The 18,683-nt window shown below is 38.1% G+C and overlaps 1 protein-coding gene across 1 annotated transcript; it reads right to left on the bottom strand.

Annotated features, from left to right (window-relative positions):
• Positions 1 to 291: 291 nt before the first annotated feature.
• LOC137296508 (leydig cell tumor 10 kDa protein homolog) lies at positions 292 to 18,609 on the bottom strand. The gene is made up of 3 exons (XM_067828313.1): positions 18,460 to 18,609; positions 4,602 to 4,660; positions 292 to 445 (listed from the first exon to the last, which is right to left on the bottom strand). Exons 1-3 carry the CDS (start codon positions 18,548 to 18,550, stop codon positions 311 to 313), a joined length of 285 nt encoding a protein of 94 aa, XP_067684414.1. The 5' UTR covers positions 18,551 to 18,609; the 3' UTR covers positions 292 to 310.
• Positions 18,610 to 18,683: the final 74 nt, after the last annotated feature.

Genomic DNA, 18,683 nt, shown 5'->3' with positions numbered 1-18,683 from the left:
AGATGTGCAGCTGTTGCTGATGCCACTGGAGGTCAGACCTGTAATTGATGTTAATGTTTCTTTCCCTTTTAAGGACAATACCTAAGGTCGTGCATTATGTGGTTTAAACATTGATTTATTGGATTTTCATATCCTGTGGAGAATAAACACACTAAGTGCTTTCTTTCGAGTTATCCTTGTCTCTTGTCTTGTCTCCCTTGTCTATTCCATCACCCCATCCCACCTTTGATAGGGTAAGGACACATGGTCAATGTCCAAATTAAGACATAACAGAAAACTTAACACACACAGTACAACCTGAATCGTTTATTCATTTCACTTTCTTTTTGTTTACAGAGCTACCTGAATCAACAGGCTTGAAAATTGTGAATGATTTGGGTTCAACAGCACTTGCTTTCTTTGATATTTCTTGCTCAATATTAAGTTGAATGTCCCTCTGTAAGCACTGAAACGTATATAAGATGTCATTATTAGTTAAATGAATAATCATATAGAATACATGATTGAATGTGACATTCTAATTTGGCATTTCAATTATTATTTTACAGTTTATGGCTTCAACCCACTAGATCCGAGAACAAGACATTATACTGCTAAAACAAATAAATTATAACTCAAACTTAAATCTTTCCTCATAAATTGCGTGTTCATGATACTTATCCTATCTCACTTAGAGGACTTTCTTTTGTTCTTTTGACTGAGGAGTAGAAACCACCTGGAACAGTTTTCAACCTCTCTGAACAGCTACCCCAAACACAACCCAGCTCCAGAACATGAATGTGACCTGTAGTCATTCTCTGAGCCAGAACAACCTGTTATCTGTTTAGCACTGGCTTAGTTGCGTGGAAATCCATCTTTTAAGACAGGATAAGTTTTAGGAATATTCAATGTATTGTTTTTTTCTAAGTTATCATATCTCACTCAGAGCACTTGTCAGATGGTAAAATGGTGGACTGCATTTTACCCTTATCTGTAGGAAGACAACAACAATGAAATAAGTTCAGAAAGAGACTGATTCAAAAAGATTCCTCCTCTAAGCACAGGTCATAGTCACACTTTTGTTGGGTTGCCTCATAAAACCCCTGGTTGTCCCAAGTTACATGATTTCTTGTCATATCATTTGCCCATGGACATTGCACAAATGACAGAGCAAAGATACAGTAGTAGTGGTTCGCCTAATTTCCACAGGCCCCAGCTTCACAAGACTCTTCGGTCCTAGATGGCAAGTTCTTCAAAGCTGTGCTCTACATACACATCATTCAGGTCAAAGGCAGAAAATCTATGCAAGCACTGTTTAACTTTCTGTCATAAGTAAGTCTGTCTCACAGTCCCTGAAACACACTATTTTGCCTGATGCAAAGGCTTCTCTGCAGTGCTAAAGCCTTAAATGAAGCAAATCTAGATTTCCTCAGGCTCATCTCTGGTCTCCCTGGGTCTCCTTTTCAATTAAAATGGGTTGGTTTGTTACTGTCAAAATTATATATATTCAGAGACTAAGTCTTAGTCTAGTCATAAGTCAGCTGACCCTCGCTTATCCCTTCTACATTTAGTCAGTGATAGACAAGGAACACGGGAATTTTCAAACTCTGCAGAAAGTTCATACTTGACTAATCTGATTGCCCAGAAGAGGACAGATTATGTCTGTTTGAGCCTGGATCACCTCGTTGTTGGACAACATCACCAAAGATGACTGTACCTAAGCACCACATTATACCACTGAGAGAAGTAGATCAAGTTGAGAAGAAAAAAACATTGTTTATTCTGTATTTACAATGTAACCTCAGATCTGTGAGACTTTAGGAAGACAACACAATTTGTGGTGTTCACCTGTTGATAGTTGCTGCATTAGTACCAAGGTGATCCCAAGCTAGTCCTGGATTGGGGACACAAACCTGGGTAGCTGAACCCAGTTGTGAATGTATCTATCCACTTGAGGATTGGTGATTGGAAAGAAGATGGAACGGATCGTTTCTGGGCTCTGGACATCGGTACCCTTGTGTAATAAGAGAATGACTACAACTGGTGGTCACATGATCAACCAGGTAAGTTCTCATACTCTGCATTAGCTTCCAGAGATGTCCTTGATCAATAACTGGATCAGGGCTTTTATGTTCCGGGTGGTTTCGACTCCATGGATAAAAGGGCAAGATGCCTTCAACATGAGATTAGATACGTTTACAATATACTTTACTAAGGCTCGTTGTACATTAGGCTATCTATTCCCAAAAAGTTCAGAGCCCTACGAACTTCTTAAGTCCATTCTTAGCACATTGGCTACGATCAAAGTTAAGAATGCTTAGGGCTAAGAACGTTTCGAGAATAAGGGCTCAGACTCATTTAAAGGGGCACGGATGCGGAGCAATTTCCATGGACTGGTTGTTCCTTCTGTTTTTCTCCTGTGAGTATCCAGATGATATCCCAGAATTTGTGACTGGTTTGTGACCTCTGCTGTGCAGTCTGTGTGTGCAATTGAGAGTTTAATTGTAGACAGATCATCTAAGGTGAAGTAGTTCTACTTCATTACAAATGTATTATGAAAACAAATGAAACACTTTGAAGGTTAATCATCTGCCAGAGGTAGAAATGGTTAAAAACTATTAGGACGGAAAAATAACGAAGCCAATGCACATCTTTATATTTTGTCTCATAACCCTAATTAGTTTATTGTCATATTTGTATGATTTTGAAAATTAATAAAAGAACACACGGTCTGCTTAAACTTATACTAAATTTCTAACATGACCGTAACATTTAAACGTTGTATAGACTGCCAATGTGGATCCTATTTCACACAAGCCCTATGCGCAATCTAGTGTGTGTTTTGTGGCATATAGGTTCTGCTGAATGCTACAACAAATAAATTAAAACAAAATGCAAATAATGAATTTAAAACAGACCAATGTTATGGCAACAATGTTCAGGAATGTATCCATCAATATCCACATGAAAGAATGATATTCCGTTCGTCTGCAGCTGGTAAATCACCCTGCTCTCTGTCGTGTGTCTTACAACAGTCTAATTTGTGAAAAAGTGACACATCGTTTCAGGTCTTTCACACTGGTGAATCAAGATAGCACACCTGGCAACTAATTGTATGATGTCCGCCATTCTAAGTAATTTAGTTAACCAATAATGAGCTATCAATCAATCAATGCAAAGGTGGTTAATTGGCTAAATCGGTGTGTTATCGGTTAATCCTTTGATCGATGTTTGTTTTTGTAACTCAGCATCACTTACATGCACATATTACATAACATACAATACATCTGCCGCTACAGACCTTAATTTTTAATGTTGAGTGTATACTACAGACAGTAGAAATGCCAAATAGGAACCTTTGTTGAGTAATCTGTGTGGTGTTACCCTAATTATACCTGTTATAAATTCATTAACTGACTGTCAAGTGAATGATGACAAATAACACGTGCAGGTTTATACCATCAAACGCAAGTTACAGCAAGGAAGATGTAATCTCTGTGTCGCATGCAGCCTGAAAACACCTATAGGCCCAAACTGTTTTGAGGATACCAACGGAACTTTGTTGTTACATAAGAAATACATGCAGGCATTTGCTGTGTACTAGTAAATAGGTGAAATAAATGGGTTTTTTTACACAAGAAAATTTTCAGATTTCTCTACTATAGGCAAAGTCATCGTTTTTAGTTTACGAATTCAAATAAGTCAACTGTGTGTTTTTATTATCATAAATAATAAACCAGGGTAGCTACCATACCTACCAAAATTTACGTACGATATTTGCTGTCACAGCTGAACCAACACTCAAAACTATCTAAAGATAATTTTTGCAATCCTTGGGACTGAAACAAATGGCTTGCTACATGTATGTAGACATCATATTTTCATATGACATGATCAAATATCGAGGTAAAAAAACACAGAAATAGAATCAAACTGTATCAGTCACTATACCATCCAGGCATCAGGAAAATAACTACACTGCTGGGATATTTTGTTACAATCAGACAAGGAATACCATGGATATTTTTAAATAATGGCATATTGGTTTCGTAATTAGACCGTTGGGGAGAAACACTATTTGCTCCACGTCAGTGCCCCTTTAAGGTGCAATACATTGTATGTACTATTAAAAATCTGGATGTGGCAAATAAAGAGTGTTCTTTAGGTGTCAGTCAATTTATAGCGTATAGATTACTATAGTGCACCCAGAAGTTTGAGGACAGGACAGTATACCATCAATGCAACATTCCTGAAACTCGAAGCACATTGGTTTTGGATTTTTTTTAAATTCAGAGAATAGTTACCATTGTTAACATTCAAAGACTACAACCTCTAATACATCATTACCTAAATCCTGAAGTTTGGTTGTTGCATCCTTCTCTATTAACTGTTCATAAAGGGTTTTGCAACTAATATCATCCTTCCCAAACCATTTGCACTGAATCAGGTTACATCACTGGTGGGAATTTAGAAGTCAATACAAAATTTCACATGCCTTGTCAGCTCGTCTAAACATTCAAGCTGTTTTTCACAACCATCATATGGTGGGGTAGCCATAAAACAAAACCTTACTAAGTCATAACCATTATCAAAATGATTGCATCCAAATGTATCTAAAATACCTTTTTCCACTTTTTTTCATCAAGGAGTTTAGTCTTCTTAGGTGCTATGTCAATTCTTCCTGAAACAAAAACAAAACATTATCATAACTGTATTGTCAATATTAGTAAAATCACGATTCACTGATGCATCATTGGAAATCTGCTAAAAATACAGTGCACTCAACAATAGTGCAGCTATATGGTGGCTGTCTGTAATTAACTGAGTCTGGACCAGACAATTCAGTGGTCAATAGCATGAGCATAGATCTGCACAATGGGGATACAATGACCTGTCAACCAATTCTGCGAACAGGAAACACAGATATAAAATAACGTCAGTTAACATGAACACACATTTGACTAGTCATCACTTTTGGTAATTCTGGATGTCTGAATAAAATTTTCTTTTTGCATTTCCATGGCTACAAGTTTGACTTTGACTGAAATTGGTGGTGGTGCTCTTTACCGGAGCAGAACTCTAAAACCATTCATTATTTCTTCAGTGAACTTGACACATAGATCCATATGTAGCTATGGATTTCCAAATAAAAATATCTTCTTGCGCTTCTATGACAACATATTTGAATTCAACTGAAATTGGTGGTGGTGCTCTTTTCTGGAGCAGAACTCTAAAACCGTTCACTCTTTCGTCACCAAACTTGACAAATAGAATGGTCTGGTAGTATACTGGTGTTTTTTGGTCGTTTTGAATTCTGAATAAAATATTTTTGCGGTTCCATGGCAATGAGTTTGACTCAGACTGAATACAAACTTCTAAAATGCCATTTAAAAAGAAGACATTTTTTATATATTGATTATACATGTATATATTGGTATATGCATCATCCATGTCAGCAAGGATGACCACAACATCCGGTTAGTCGCATCTTACAATTTATACTCTGCACCTGTGTGTTTGTTATCTGTGTAAAAATGATTTGCCATCCAAGCAATAAGTCTTTATGTTAAAACTCACACTCTCGCATATCAGGTTTCTCTCTGTTGCATGTTCACACGAGACGCACAGACAGACACAAACTGGGCCCTGTCTAACATATTGTGATGTGGCGCATGCAAATGAACTGGGAACCGGTTTCGCTGATACATTGCTAGTGTATACTGAATGTTTAAGGAAAGTAGTAATACACAGTCTGTGACTTACATTGAGCAGATTCACAGTTTGTCACTTTGGTTCATCTAGGTATAACTCAGAAAACATACGTTATCATACAAACATACATATATACATACTATATAATACTATTCCTTGCACATATATATGACAAAGGTTCATGGTGTCATCATGGTTCCTGAAAAGAACGTTTTGTATCTCAACTAGTCAATATAGTGGCTGATTTCTTATCTATGACCAATCGTATCATGAGATACCTGTCACAGTGGAAATGACAGGTGAGGGTACATGGGCTAAATTTCGAAGAACATGTTTGGTCACTAGACAGCGTGGATACAGATTGATTATTCGCTATATCACTGACCAATCAATATGCTGGATTTCTGCTTTACAACTCTAGCTATCATGAAAATATTTGTGTATTGTGAACATACATAATCGTAAGAATGCATGAAATGTACAGGACTAATAAGCACTTTGGCAAGTTTATTTTTCCTTAGAGATCGAAAAAACATTTTATTTTTTATCGATAAGTCAAACAAAGCGCTTGAAATGATAAGGGTAATAAGGAGCGGGTTACAGTCGATTATTATTACCCCGAATATAATATGCACATTGTTACAAATCAGTATCCTAATACAAGTACATGTATTATAGAATTCAAAAAGTGACACGATAATGATTTATTATAATGTATACACTAGCAGTTGAATCCCCCAAATATTTCCGAAGATGGGTATGGCTATATTTATACTGAATCCAAACAAGGTTCAAAGGATTAATGGTGGACGTGACTCCATAAAACAGGTTGTCCAATGATATAACAGTGCATTAGTTTGTTTTACACTTGTCATGGGACAACACTTTCAACAAGGGCGTAAATGGACATGCATTCTGCCAGAGGCTGTTATTTCGAGGTTGAAAGAGGTGTTCAAATGTCTCATTACTGTTGGCTGATTGAATGATTACACGCATGTGTATCAATTCCGTAACTGATATAGTATCCTGCTTTTACTGACGATGGATCAATAGAGACTTAGTTCTTTGATACATGTGCTAATTACACTGGATCAGATAATTACAGAGAGCAAATACACATGTTTTATGAACAAAGCTTATGTAAATTGCATTGAACATGTTGAAAAATCTTATTTCACATCATCATGAAACTTTCAACAGCTTGAACAAAATGCTTCAGTTACCTTTGTATGGTTTATGTGTAATAACTTATGATATTATCTGTGTCTATGTCTAAGAATGTTTTAAATTACCAAATGTGTTTTGTAACAAACGCAGTTAAAGATTTCAGTATTGCAATAACACGGATGCATATATATATAATATATATATATATTATACACATATGTGTCAATTATATTATGAGTCGATGCAATAGTTATCACATTATATTTCATTATATAAACATTATCAAATTTAGAATTATGAAAAATCAATAGTCGCAATTGAGTTAGGTCTAAATTAGTAACTTGGTTTATTTCAAAACTATACGAACATGGGGTGAAATACAGTATTGCTATTTATGTCTACAAATCATTATATAACCTAGTACAACGTAAATTCAAAGTATTCTACTCTGAATGCTTTGTATGTCTTTGACATTTCGGATTTTGTTTTGCATTTGTTAGGTAGTATTTGCATTGAGAAGAAGGTTTTGTATCCTTGTCACTGTTAATTCAATCAATGTGCAAAAATAGTATTCACTCCCAGTGACAAGTAACAAACACTTACCTCCAGTTACAATATCTCAAGATCCCCTTTCAGACATGTGCTCATTTACCTGTATAACCCTATGACATTGCTAGCAATTGTTATCAAAACACTTAAATACTGATTAACAGAAAAGGTAGCCTCTCTCTTAAGAAAAGCTAATGCTTGATCAGTACTAGTAAATTGATTGAAATAATAGGTACAGTACGAATTTAAAATGTAAATCGCTGTACTAGTAAATTGATTGAAATAATAGGTACACTATGAATTTAAAATGTGAGTCTCTTGTTGAATGGGAGGTGCTCACTGCTGACGAACATGTGCGGCTCTTGCTGAATAAGAGGCGCTTTTCATTTCCATCCATAAGTGACTCTCCCTGTGAAGCTAATTAATTCGCCGCACATATGTGCCTCTCGGCCTTCATGAGTTAAGGTAAGACCAGCAGACCTCACTAAGTCTGCAGCCATCCAAACACCACAAACATGAATGAAAGAATATATTAGTATGATTAGGAAATTATCTTCATACTTTGAAAACAAACTTGTAAACACTGTAAACAATATATATTTCAAACATCCACATCCACACTTTAGATGTTACTTAGCAAACACAATCTTCACTTCAACAAACTTTAGCTTGAAATTCAAGGCTTTTTAAGGCAAAACTAGATTTTCTAGGATTATTAACTTTATGGGTAAGTGCTAAAATTCCAGGCTTTTTGAAGGGTATGAACTCTGCATTTGATATTGTAAAAGATTTCATGTAAATTACATTTACAAAATTACATTTACAAAATATCTGGGCATGTTGATTTGATGTAAATAGTCATCAACTTCTACTTTGGTAATTTCTTGATTGTTTATATCCAAATATTCTTAAAGCATAACTTTCTTAAATATGCAAGCATAGTAAATTTATGTCTGTCCTTATACTGGAATCCACTATAACAATCTTTCTGATCAATGGGGTAAGATACTCCTTTGCACCAAAAAACACATCAACAAAGACTCTAAAATTCTTAGGAATGGAGCCCCTTTCCATTCAAACATGTGCAGGAAGATAAAAAATTATCCTTACAGCCCATGGCAGTCAAATGCGACTAATAGGATCAGGCAGTCAGGTCTTTGGACTTGGTTGACACATCATCGCACACCCATTGCACAGATTGATGATCATGACATTTTTCATTAGCTCCCTGTGCCATTAAACAACAAGCAAACAAACAAACAAATCAATCACATATTGATTTCACACCTTTCACACAATTCACGTCTACTAACAATCCAATGTAATGTGAGGAACATGTTTTCAATGTGTTTATCAATGTTGTGAGTACTGCTGTGAATAATGGCAAGTGGACGCATATCAAGTTAAACACTTCGGGACTGAGCATTTTGTTCTGAGTCCTGATGACCTTAAACATACTAAACCTGATGTTGCTGAAGGCTGAGAGGTAACAACACTTCTGTTGACACTGTTGATTGTTTCCCTGAATGTTTACTTCACCATACTGTCATTTCTGTGAGTACAACACACTGACATTTCTGTCAGTACAACACACAGACATGTCTGTGAGTACAACACATTGACATTTCTCATCCTTTCCTGACAAGCGGGAACAGGCCTACCTTTAGAATACAGTACCACAAACTTTAAAAACACGTCATAAGCGATATCCAGTCAGGGGAGATAACCGAAACAGCTCTTCTTGTAAGCGCAAAAACATGGTCAGAAAATGGTGTAAAAACAGTGAGGTGCTTTTACGCACATTTGTAAAGTTGTCTCTGATTGCACAAAGAATACAAGCGAACCAGTGGAAAGAAGGATAACAATGCTAGACACACCTTTATCATAATTTGAGAAATGTGACATCAAATGGGGACTTTGTGAAGGTAAAAACTTCTGAAGTGTAAAAAACATATTTATGCAAAGCGCACATGTTTGTAAAAATTCTCATAGTTAGAAGAATTATCCAAATTCAAATTGCACTAGTTATTCTATTTTGGAAGAACGTGTTGATGTCAAAATAAAAATGGAAAGGACCCAATGGTCTATACCAGAAGTAACATTCGCTTACAATGAAGCAACCATCCTGGTTCACGGGCCTCTCATTAACATTGAGAGGCCTGGGAACCAGGATGTATACAGAGCCTGCCAGCTGAGATTGTATTTGTCAACAAGCGTGGATATATCATCTTTGATGTGAAATAGGTGAGTGACAACATATTTCATACTTGCGATACGACAAATCTTGAACTGATGAATGAATATAAGTCATTTATTACTGCCGATCAATCATATTTTAACACAAATTTGGTGTAAATATATAGTGTGCACACAGACTGAGTTGACATACTTTTTCATAAAACCAACATGGTTATCAAAATACAACTAACAGAGAGTGAATTAAAATGTGATTGAGTTACTGTTTGTATACACAAGTTAGTAACATTTAACATTTGAGCATGACGACATTTTATGTTGTATTGTCTCCATTTTCAGTTGCATGAGCTGACCAAATGAAGAGAAGAAAGAGAAAAAGCCAGGCTACTTAGATTGACACAGATTGGTGGCTAGTGTTACATCAGATTTGCATGATTAACATGCAACTTGGCCTGTATACTGTCATTAGCATTTCTTTGAGGCATTTTACCTGTCCTCTATTGAGAAACTGTGATAGAGTTGAAAGAACAAGACTAGGTACCACTGTTTCAAGCAATAACATTACCTGGTATTTTGTACATTAAACTTTGCCAAAATGGATACATAAGCCCCCAAGATCATTGCGACTGAAACTGTATTTGCTGGAAAGTATTTGCTTAAGTATTTATGTGATGAACTTGGCAGCAACGACAAACAGCTGTTTTCTTTAACAGTGTATTCCATCATTAACTCCAAATTAAGTACAGTCCGCAGCCATGTGGTCCGCAAGCAGGCAGCTCCACTCATCGACATCCGGTGCGTACATAAGCACACTCGTTCATGTGAACTACACACTGTTTGGATAACAGAAAACTGGTTTTGCTTTAACAATACACTACATTCTTCCCCTTTAGTTAACAACTTGTTATTTAACAATACTGAACAATTTTAACAACTAAACATTCTCTTTAAATGCTGAGAATTCTGAAATAAAACATATACTTGGAAATTCAGTACTTTGAAAGTACCACAAATACACAGGTTCACAAAGCGCTCGACCTTCACGAGTTGATCTTCTTAATTCAACTGAAGTAGGTGATGTAACACTCTGAGCTGGTTTGTGAGGCAAGGACACAAAACCAGGCACTGGTTGTTCTGGTGAGAACATGACAGGAGATTTAGGAACCACATGTCTCTTCACCACTTTGTTGTTTTCAAGGCTGACTTTGAAGGAGACAGGGCCAGTACACTGAATTATCTCCCCTGGTAACCATTTGGGTTTACCAAGAAAATTTCTGACATATACTAGATCACCAACAGTGAAATCTCTGTGTTGAGAATGCATATCATGGTGGGTTGCCTGCTCCTGTTGTTTTTGCTGAACTTTTGCAACAATGTCGGGGTGGAGTAGATCAAGATGGAAACGAAGACGTCTCCCTAACAGTAACTGTGCTGGGGAGGACCCAGTGGTAGTCTGTGGTGTATTGCTATAACGGAACAAATCTTGAGACCTGGGCATCAATGGAACCTCCACTCAGTTTCAAAAATCCTTGTTTGAAAGTCTGTACACTACTCCCTGCCAAACCATTAGATGCTGGATGGTAAGTTGATGTGCATATATGTTGAATACCATTTTTCTTGACAAACAATGCAAATTCATCGCTAGTGAAGCATGTCCCATTATCTGAAACAATTATCTGTGGTAGACCATGAATGGAAAATGTTCTCCAAAGACACTCCAGCATGGCGTTTGTTGTTGCACTAGTGACAAGAAACACATCCATCCACTTAGAGTGAAGAGTCCACAATTATGAGAAACATTTTACCTTGCACTAGCCGTTGCAGGGGCCCTGCATAATCAATGTGCAGGTGTAGCAGCTTGCTGACGGGGTTAACCTCTTTGGTCATGTGGACAAGGCGTCTGACTTCGGATCAGAGGGTCTGTCGTTCGAATACCAGCACGGGACTCGGAAATTTTGTGGCCGCTACATTGGCAACAAAATAAGCCTCAGTACTCAACTATGTGGCCCGGGACGTGCCTTTTGTTGACAGGGGAGTATGTAGCAGGGCATGGAGTCATCCCAAAGATGATATCCTTACCTTGTCAGCTTGCTGACAGGGTTAACCTCTTTGCTCATGTGGACAAGGCGTCCAACTTCAGATCAGAGGGTCCGTCGTTCGAATCCCAGCATGGGACTCGGAAATTTTGTGGCATGACCATGGGTTAGACGGTCAGTCCCATGGATGCAACCTTGCTCCGATAGGTGCAGAGCTACTTTCTTGACATATGGAACAAGTTCTCACCTTGTTCTACAACTCTGAATCTATGCCTGGCCACCATACAAGACTTCTTGCAATAGCTTTCATCCTTGCTATTCCAGGTTGTGCTTCACATAACACATCCTACCCTGAGGTGGAACAATTACTCCGTTACCACAGAGTAACACATGATCCTAAACACTCAGTTCTGTTTTCCTTTGAAGGTACGGCTGGAGATCTGTGTCTGACTTTAGGTTTTCAGGAAACCCCCTTTCAACCAACCTCTTCACTCTCGCTAACAAGGGATCCTTCCTTGTCCAAATCTGAATTTGTCTTAGATTCACTGGGAATTCAGCCATGTTCTGGAGGAGCATAATAGTGTCTCCTGGAACAGGTGGTACAGAGGTCTGCAGAGGCAGTCTGCTCAAACAGTCTGCATTGGCTAACTTGGAGCCTGGTTTGTAGTAAATTGTACACAATGCTGTAATCATATGCCGTGAGCATTAAAGCCCATCTCTGCAGTCTAGCAGAGGCCATCACAGGGATACCTTTCTCTGCATCCAGAAAACCCACAAGGGGTTTGTGATCCGACATCAGTTGAAACTTGCGTCTGAACAGGTATTGATGGAACATCTTAATTCCAAAAACTATAGCTAGAGCCTCTTTATCAAGCTGTGAATAGTTCTTTTCTGCAGAAGACAAGGAACGAGAGGCAAACGCCACTGGTTTCTCAGAACCATCTGGCATGATGTGTGACAATACTGCACCTACTCCATAAGGTGAAGCATCAGCTGCTGAGTTGAGTGGACGGTCTGGATTGTAATGAGTCAATAGCTTACATGAAGACAAGTGAGTGAGACATGCTGTATCATGCTTCTTGCTCCATGACCATGGAGTATCCTTCTGTACTAAGTTGTGTAATGGTGCTGAGGTAGTTGAGAGATTGGGTAGGAATCTCTGATAGCATTGGACCATCCCAAGGAATGACATAAATTCTGTCACATTCTGAGGTGCTGGTGCGGACATGATGGCACTGACCTGTTCCTCTAGTGGATGCAATCCAATCTCCACATATAAGCACGGAAGATTGATCAGACTTCAAAACTGGAATGATGGGTGCAGCCCATTCTGAATACTTTACTGGTTTAATGATACCTTGCTGTTCTAAACGTTTGAGTTCGTTCTCTACCTTATCCCTCAAGGCATATGCAATGTTCCTGTGCTTCAAGAAGCGTGGTTGTGAAGAAACATTTATGACAATCTTCACCTTTGTCTCTTTTATTTCACCAAGTTCCTCCTTGAAGACATCTGGATGAGAGTTAAGTATGCTTTGAACATCATCACAGTCCACTCTAAGCACTGTTCCCCAGTCTACGCGAACATGCTGTAGCCAATCACGACCAAAGAGATTAGCTCTTCTCCCTTGCACTACTATCACTGGCAGTTCCACTGCCTGTTTGCCATAGCCTACTTCTACTATGCAGGAGCCAAGGAGTGGTATCTTCTCACCTAAGTACGTAACAGGGTATGGGCAGGTCCAAGTTTGGGTGGACACTTCCCTAAAGATCTGTAAGTACCTTCATTGATCACTGAAAATGTTGCACCTATGTCCACTTCCATGCTTAATGGATGACCATTAAGTGATACATCAACATACATAAGTGGTTCCCTCTCTCTCTTCCCAACAGCTGGTGCAGAGCAAGTCTCCAACTTATAAATGGCCAACACCTCATCTTCATTTTCAGCATCATCACTGTTATCTGAAGTGACCTGACTAGTGGCAGAACTCTTGGGATCCTGACCCCGGCCTTGGTCTCTATACCAATACCGGCCATGACCATGACGCGATCCTCTACTGGCATGTGAAGATAGGCACACCTTGCCCATATGGCCAATTTTACCGCAAGTGTAGCACTTTGCATTGCGAAAACGACAGTCCGGAGAACCTATGAACCACATCTGTCACATGGTGGATAGACAGGAGCATGTTGAGATGAAGTCATCTTGTGCATGTTACCCCCTGCAGATGCTGCACTACTTGAACCACCCCCTCTAATATCTTCAACATTCTTTGCTGCCAGTTCCATAGACTGAGCTAATTGAAAAGCCTTATTGTAATCCAAAGCTTTTTCCGATAACAACCTTCTTTGAATCACATTATTGTTGATGCCATATACAAGTCTCTCTCGAAGAGAATCATCGAGATTATCAGCAAAGTCACACGTGCTTGCCAGTTTTTGTAATTCGGAAGCATAGGCAGCCACACTCTCTTGAGGCTTCAGATCCCTTTTGTGAAATTTCAGTCTCTCAACTATAACTGACGGTGTAAGGTTTTGATGATCATACATCACTCTCCCTATATTGGCGAAACACATTTCCTTAGGCTTCGTCTGAGCACACAAATTCCGGAGAAGTGTGTAGGCTGCTTTACCCATTTCACTAAGTAGAACAGCCCGCTTCATGGCATTATTATCATCCTTGATACCTCTAGCTATGAAGTACAACTCTAACCTCTCACAATATATGTCCCGGCTGTCACTTTCTGGATTAAATTTGTCAATCTTCCCGGAGGTAGGCGACGCCATTTTGTTGTTTTGTGGACACAAAACACCAAATATCCAAAACAAAAAGTTTTCTCAGAGACACAATTATTTACCTTGTCGCCAAATTATGTGATGAACTTGGCAGCAACGACAAACAGCTGTTTTCTTTAACAGTGTATTCCATCATTAACTCCAAATTAAGTACAGTCCACAGCCATGTGGTCCGCAAGCAGGCAGCTACATTCATCAACATCCAGTGCGTACATGTGCGCACTCGTTCATGTGAACTACACACTGTCAGGATAACAGAAAACTGGTTTTGCTTTAACAATACGCTACAATTTATGATCCCATCCAAAACAGACCTCAACCCTGACCTCCAAATATCAGATATGGTGCCAATCCATCATGTATGAGATATTGTAAATGATATAAATGGGCTTAGCTGAGATTTGTTTATGTCACTGGGACCAAGTTTAGTTTTCAACCCAGTGATATATATTTTATGATGGATTATGTTGTAGGAGAACTTTATTTATTCAGTTTGGAGTGGTACTATGCTCTCCGTAGAATGTTTATGTGGTTGCTCCTGTCTTAAGAAAGGAGCAAGAAGTCCTTATATTTTACTTGGTGATTTCATATTTTGACAAACTTTTATACATGTATTGTCTTTTTCTAGTCATTACTACATGTCATATATTTATGATGGTGTTGAAACAGCTGAGTTGGGTACCACTCTGTCAGTTACAGATGTCGCAGTTGTATGTGTTAGATATATTACTTTTGTTGCAAAAAAGACGGACTTGTTGCCAATAAACAAGTACAATGCATACCAATATTTTTCAGAAGTGTAGAAATATATTTTTAAAAATTACCCAAGCAAATACATGGCTGGAAAGAAATGAGGTAGCCTTTTGACGGAATGGGTGTTTAAAATGCTAATAACTTTTTAAATAATTTTTGTGTGTGTCGAAAACAAAGTGTATTTTGATAAATTATCCCTTGCACTAGTTCACATAAAACTTTATGTTACTTTTACAGGTAGAACACTAGATTTTTTCTGCTGAACATGTTTACATATGCTTGTATCACATGACCTTCAAATTGTAAGGTCAAACGTATATTTTTATAAAAGATGTAAGATGTTCTTTTTTTTCAATTTTACTGTCACTCTTTGGGGATGGAAAGGCCTGTTGTACCACGACAATGAATATATATGCTTATTTTGATGATGTTTTACTCACCTTTAGACATTAATCATGAGACCTATAAAAATGCGAAACAGTTTAAAAATTAAGCCTACCTTTAGAATGCAGCACCACTAACTTTAAAGACACGTCATAATACTATTTTACGTAATTGTAAGTGATTTTGTTCAAAAGCACGTTCTTGAAACAGTGCCCTATGACGCTGGCATAGCAACAAGTTTGTCAAGCTCAGCGAGTGCTTATAAGCTCCACTCACTGATGTTTCATCTCTACCAGCCATGTCATTACAGAAAACCAATGATGTTGCGAGTTTCCAGTAGTAGTTCCTGGCGGATGCGCAATTTTTTTTTCATTAGCACCAGTTTTAAATATTTTTTCTTTTTTGACTAATATGCTCATATTTCTTTGTATTAAGAGGTGCTGAGGTGTTATATTTTGTGTATTTATATATTTTGTATTTTTAAATTTAGTAAGAATGACTTACATTGGTCACATTGCACCATGTTTTATTATTCGCAGTTTTGGTCAATTAAAATAATCTAAATATATTCTATATTTTGGTTTCAAACGTAACCATTTGGATCAAAGGAATTATAACTGTAAACTAATATACATACATATCTTTGTCATTCAGTAATTTGCACCATTACAAGGAAATATTTATTATCGAAGCGGTAAGAATTCATTACACTGGATATGTCAGCCATTTTCGTGCCAGTTAGGTGAGCGTATTCTATTTATTAGAATTATTCCAAGGGTTAGGGTTAAGGTTAGGGTTAAAGTTTATGGTTAGGGCAAGGGACCTAATCCAATACAGTAGGTAAATGCATGAGTACCAATTGTTCTCCTTTTCCATTTTTAAAACTTTGTTCACAAGGAAACAGGGGAGACCAAAAACGTCAAAAGTTAAATAAACGATGAAATGGTTTAATGTCGAAATTTAGGGCTGATGGAAATCGGCCTCCAGCAACTTTCACCTCTAGATCCACATATTTTCAATAATGATTCGAAGTCTAACTCACCCTCGTGCCGTCACCAAACATGCCCATGTCTCACACATTCCTTAGCGCGATCCACATTATCCTTACTGGGTTCCCTACAACTTTTTTCTGTCACGAAAGCACACAATGATTTTATACAAGCACATCATTCATGCATGCACTGTGAAATCAACATCTGACGCTTGACGTCAACAACTGTTTTCAGTTCGAACCATATCGGCTCATTCAACACAGCATGGTATCTTGTAGATTACGGAATAGGACGATTGTGCCAAATGATATCGGGACCATTCGGCAACCATCGGTAGATTGAAAAAACGAGGCACCAAGTCTACCCGTAACCTTCGCAATTGTCCGCAACCAATTCGAATCTTTCCGTTCATTTCCGTGATGTCGCAAGAATGACTAGCTAAATTTGCACATTGTGCAACAATGTGGACGTTGCTCAGTCGGTTAGCTGTCGGACTAACAATCCGAAGGTCGCGGGTTCGTGTCCGACGGGTTCTCACAAACTGGTTGCCTGTCTCACTGACATGTGACCTACGGCTGGAAACGTCCTCACGAGAAATTGTGGTGCTGAATTCCAAAGGTGCTCCAAAAATTATTGATATGGTGCTACTCCTACAGGGCCAGATTTCCATAGTGTATGTTGTAAATATATGACTGCCATCACCAAAATGGATAGACTGGATACCATTACAGAACTAGAATACTAAAACATATTTTTTTTGAAGTGCAGAAGAATTTTTTAAATGCTCCTAACAAAAAAAAATGGCTGAAAAAAATGTTACTTTTATTTCTCAGGGTGGGTGTCCTGCAAATCTAAGAACTTTTTAATAATTTTTTTCACATGAAAATCAAAGTGTTTTGTTTTTATTGAAACTTAATTCTAGTAACACACCAAATTTGGTTGAAAAATTCCCATAAATAAAAAATGACTGATTATACCTACTTTTACATATAGGGCCGTCTCCTATTCTCACGGGTTTCCTATTCTCCCAGTAAACACATTTTCTGCCGAGGTCACCGATGCGTCATGCTTAGCGGTGGTTTACATCATTGAACAGTAATTAGGAAGTGACCGAAGTCTGTGAATTATCAAAATTTTGCACTATAGCGAATATTCATGAGTTTTAAGCAACTTGGAAAAATCATAACTTTCCCCCACCCTTCCCGATAAGATTCCCCTTCCTCACACCTAATAACGTTACTTTCTCATTGTACCGCAAGAATAGGAGATGCCTCAAAAAGTCAGCGTCAGTCGACCATGTTTTTCATCGAGCTCAAGTGAGATAATACACTCGATGGATCAAGCAGTTGATGAATGCAGATGTTAGAGTGGGAATCTCTTCATTTAAAAACAACAAGCATACATACGAAAAGAACTGTTTATATTATTTTTTCAGCTGATATTCTAAGTACCGCGAGAATAGGAGAGGCCAGTATATATGTGATAAGTGTTAGGTTAGGTCAGCTTAACCTGTCAGGGTTAGGACTTTTGGATCTTTTTAGAAATCTTTTTCTTCCCCTAAAATTCTAAAACCTTTCGTTTCCAATGGCTAAGGATACAACAGCGCGCTCATTAGCAAGCGCTCAGCAGTCCCCAAGTAGCGCGCCCGGTAAACTGCACTCGAGCCAAACTTTCAGTGCGGGCCCATTTGTGCAAGAACAGATAACCCGAATGTACAAACTCACTGTAGATCATAGTCCAGCATATAACTAGACGACTTCGCACTATACCAAGGTGTGCTCGATGTAGGCCTTGGCTGGAATACGAGTTTATTCATATGATATGAACTATGTAGATCTATACAGTCCGTTATCTTGTTTTAAAAAAAAGTCACATGTCACCCATTTCACATCAACCTTTTTTGGGCCCAGTTTTCCGTGTAGGTTGCCTCTGGTTTTTCCTGCATTTCTGTGCTGGTTTGGCGAACTTTTTCATGCCTTGTGCCATTTTCCCTTCTATCAAGCACCATCGAACCGGAAGAAGTGTTTCAGCGTCAGTTTCGAGTCAAAAACTGGACGGGAATTATAATACGAGAATGGAGTGACTAGATCTAAATTGCTTAGTTCCGCAATACTGATAC

The sequence above is a fragment of the Haliotis asinina genome, chromosome 1 (assembly GCF_037392515.1).
Source record: "Haliotis asinina isolate JCU_RB_2024 chromosome 1, JCU_Hal_asi_v2, whole genome shotgun sequence".
Classification (NCBI taxonomy): Eukaryota; Metazoa; Mollusca; class Gastropoda; order Lepetellida; family Haliotidae; genus Haliotis; species Haliotis asinina.
Note: the sequence above shows the minus strand (reverse complement) of the source record. Positions and strands in the feature narration are given on the sequence as shown.

What these genes read in the sequence shown, in the direction of transcription:
- LOC137296508 (XM_067828313.1), bottom strand. Translation starts at nt 18,550, where the DNA reads ATGGCACAAGGCATGAAAAAGTTCGCCAAACCAGCACAGAAATGCAGG. An exon ending in GAAAACTGGGCCCAAAAAAG is followed by an intron (nt 4,661 to 18,459) that starts GTTGATGTGAAA and finishes TTTTTGTTTCAG; the next exon opens with GAAGAATTGACATAGCACCT. An exon ending in ATGAAAAAAAGTGGAAAAAG is followed by an intron (nt 446 to 4,601) that starts GTATTTTAGATA and finishes TATACGTTTCAG; the next exon opens with TGCTTACAGAGGGACATTCA.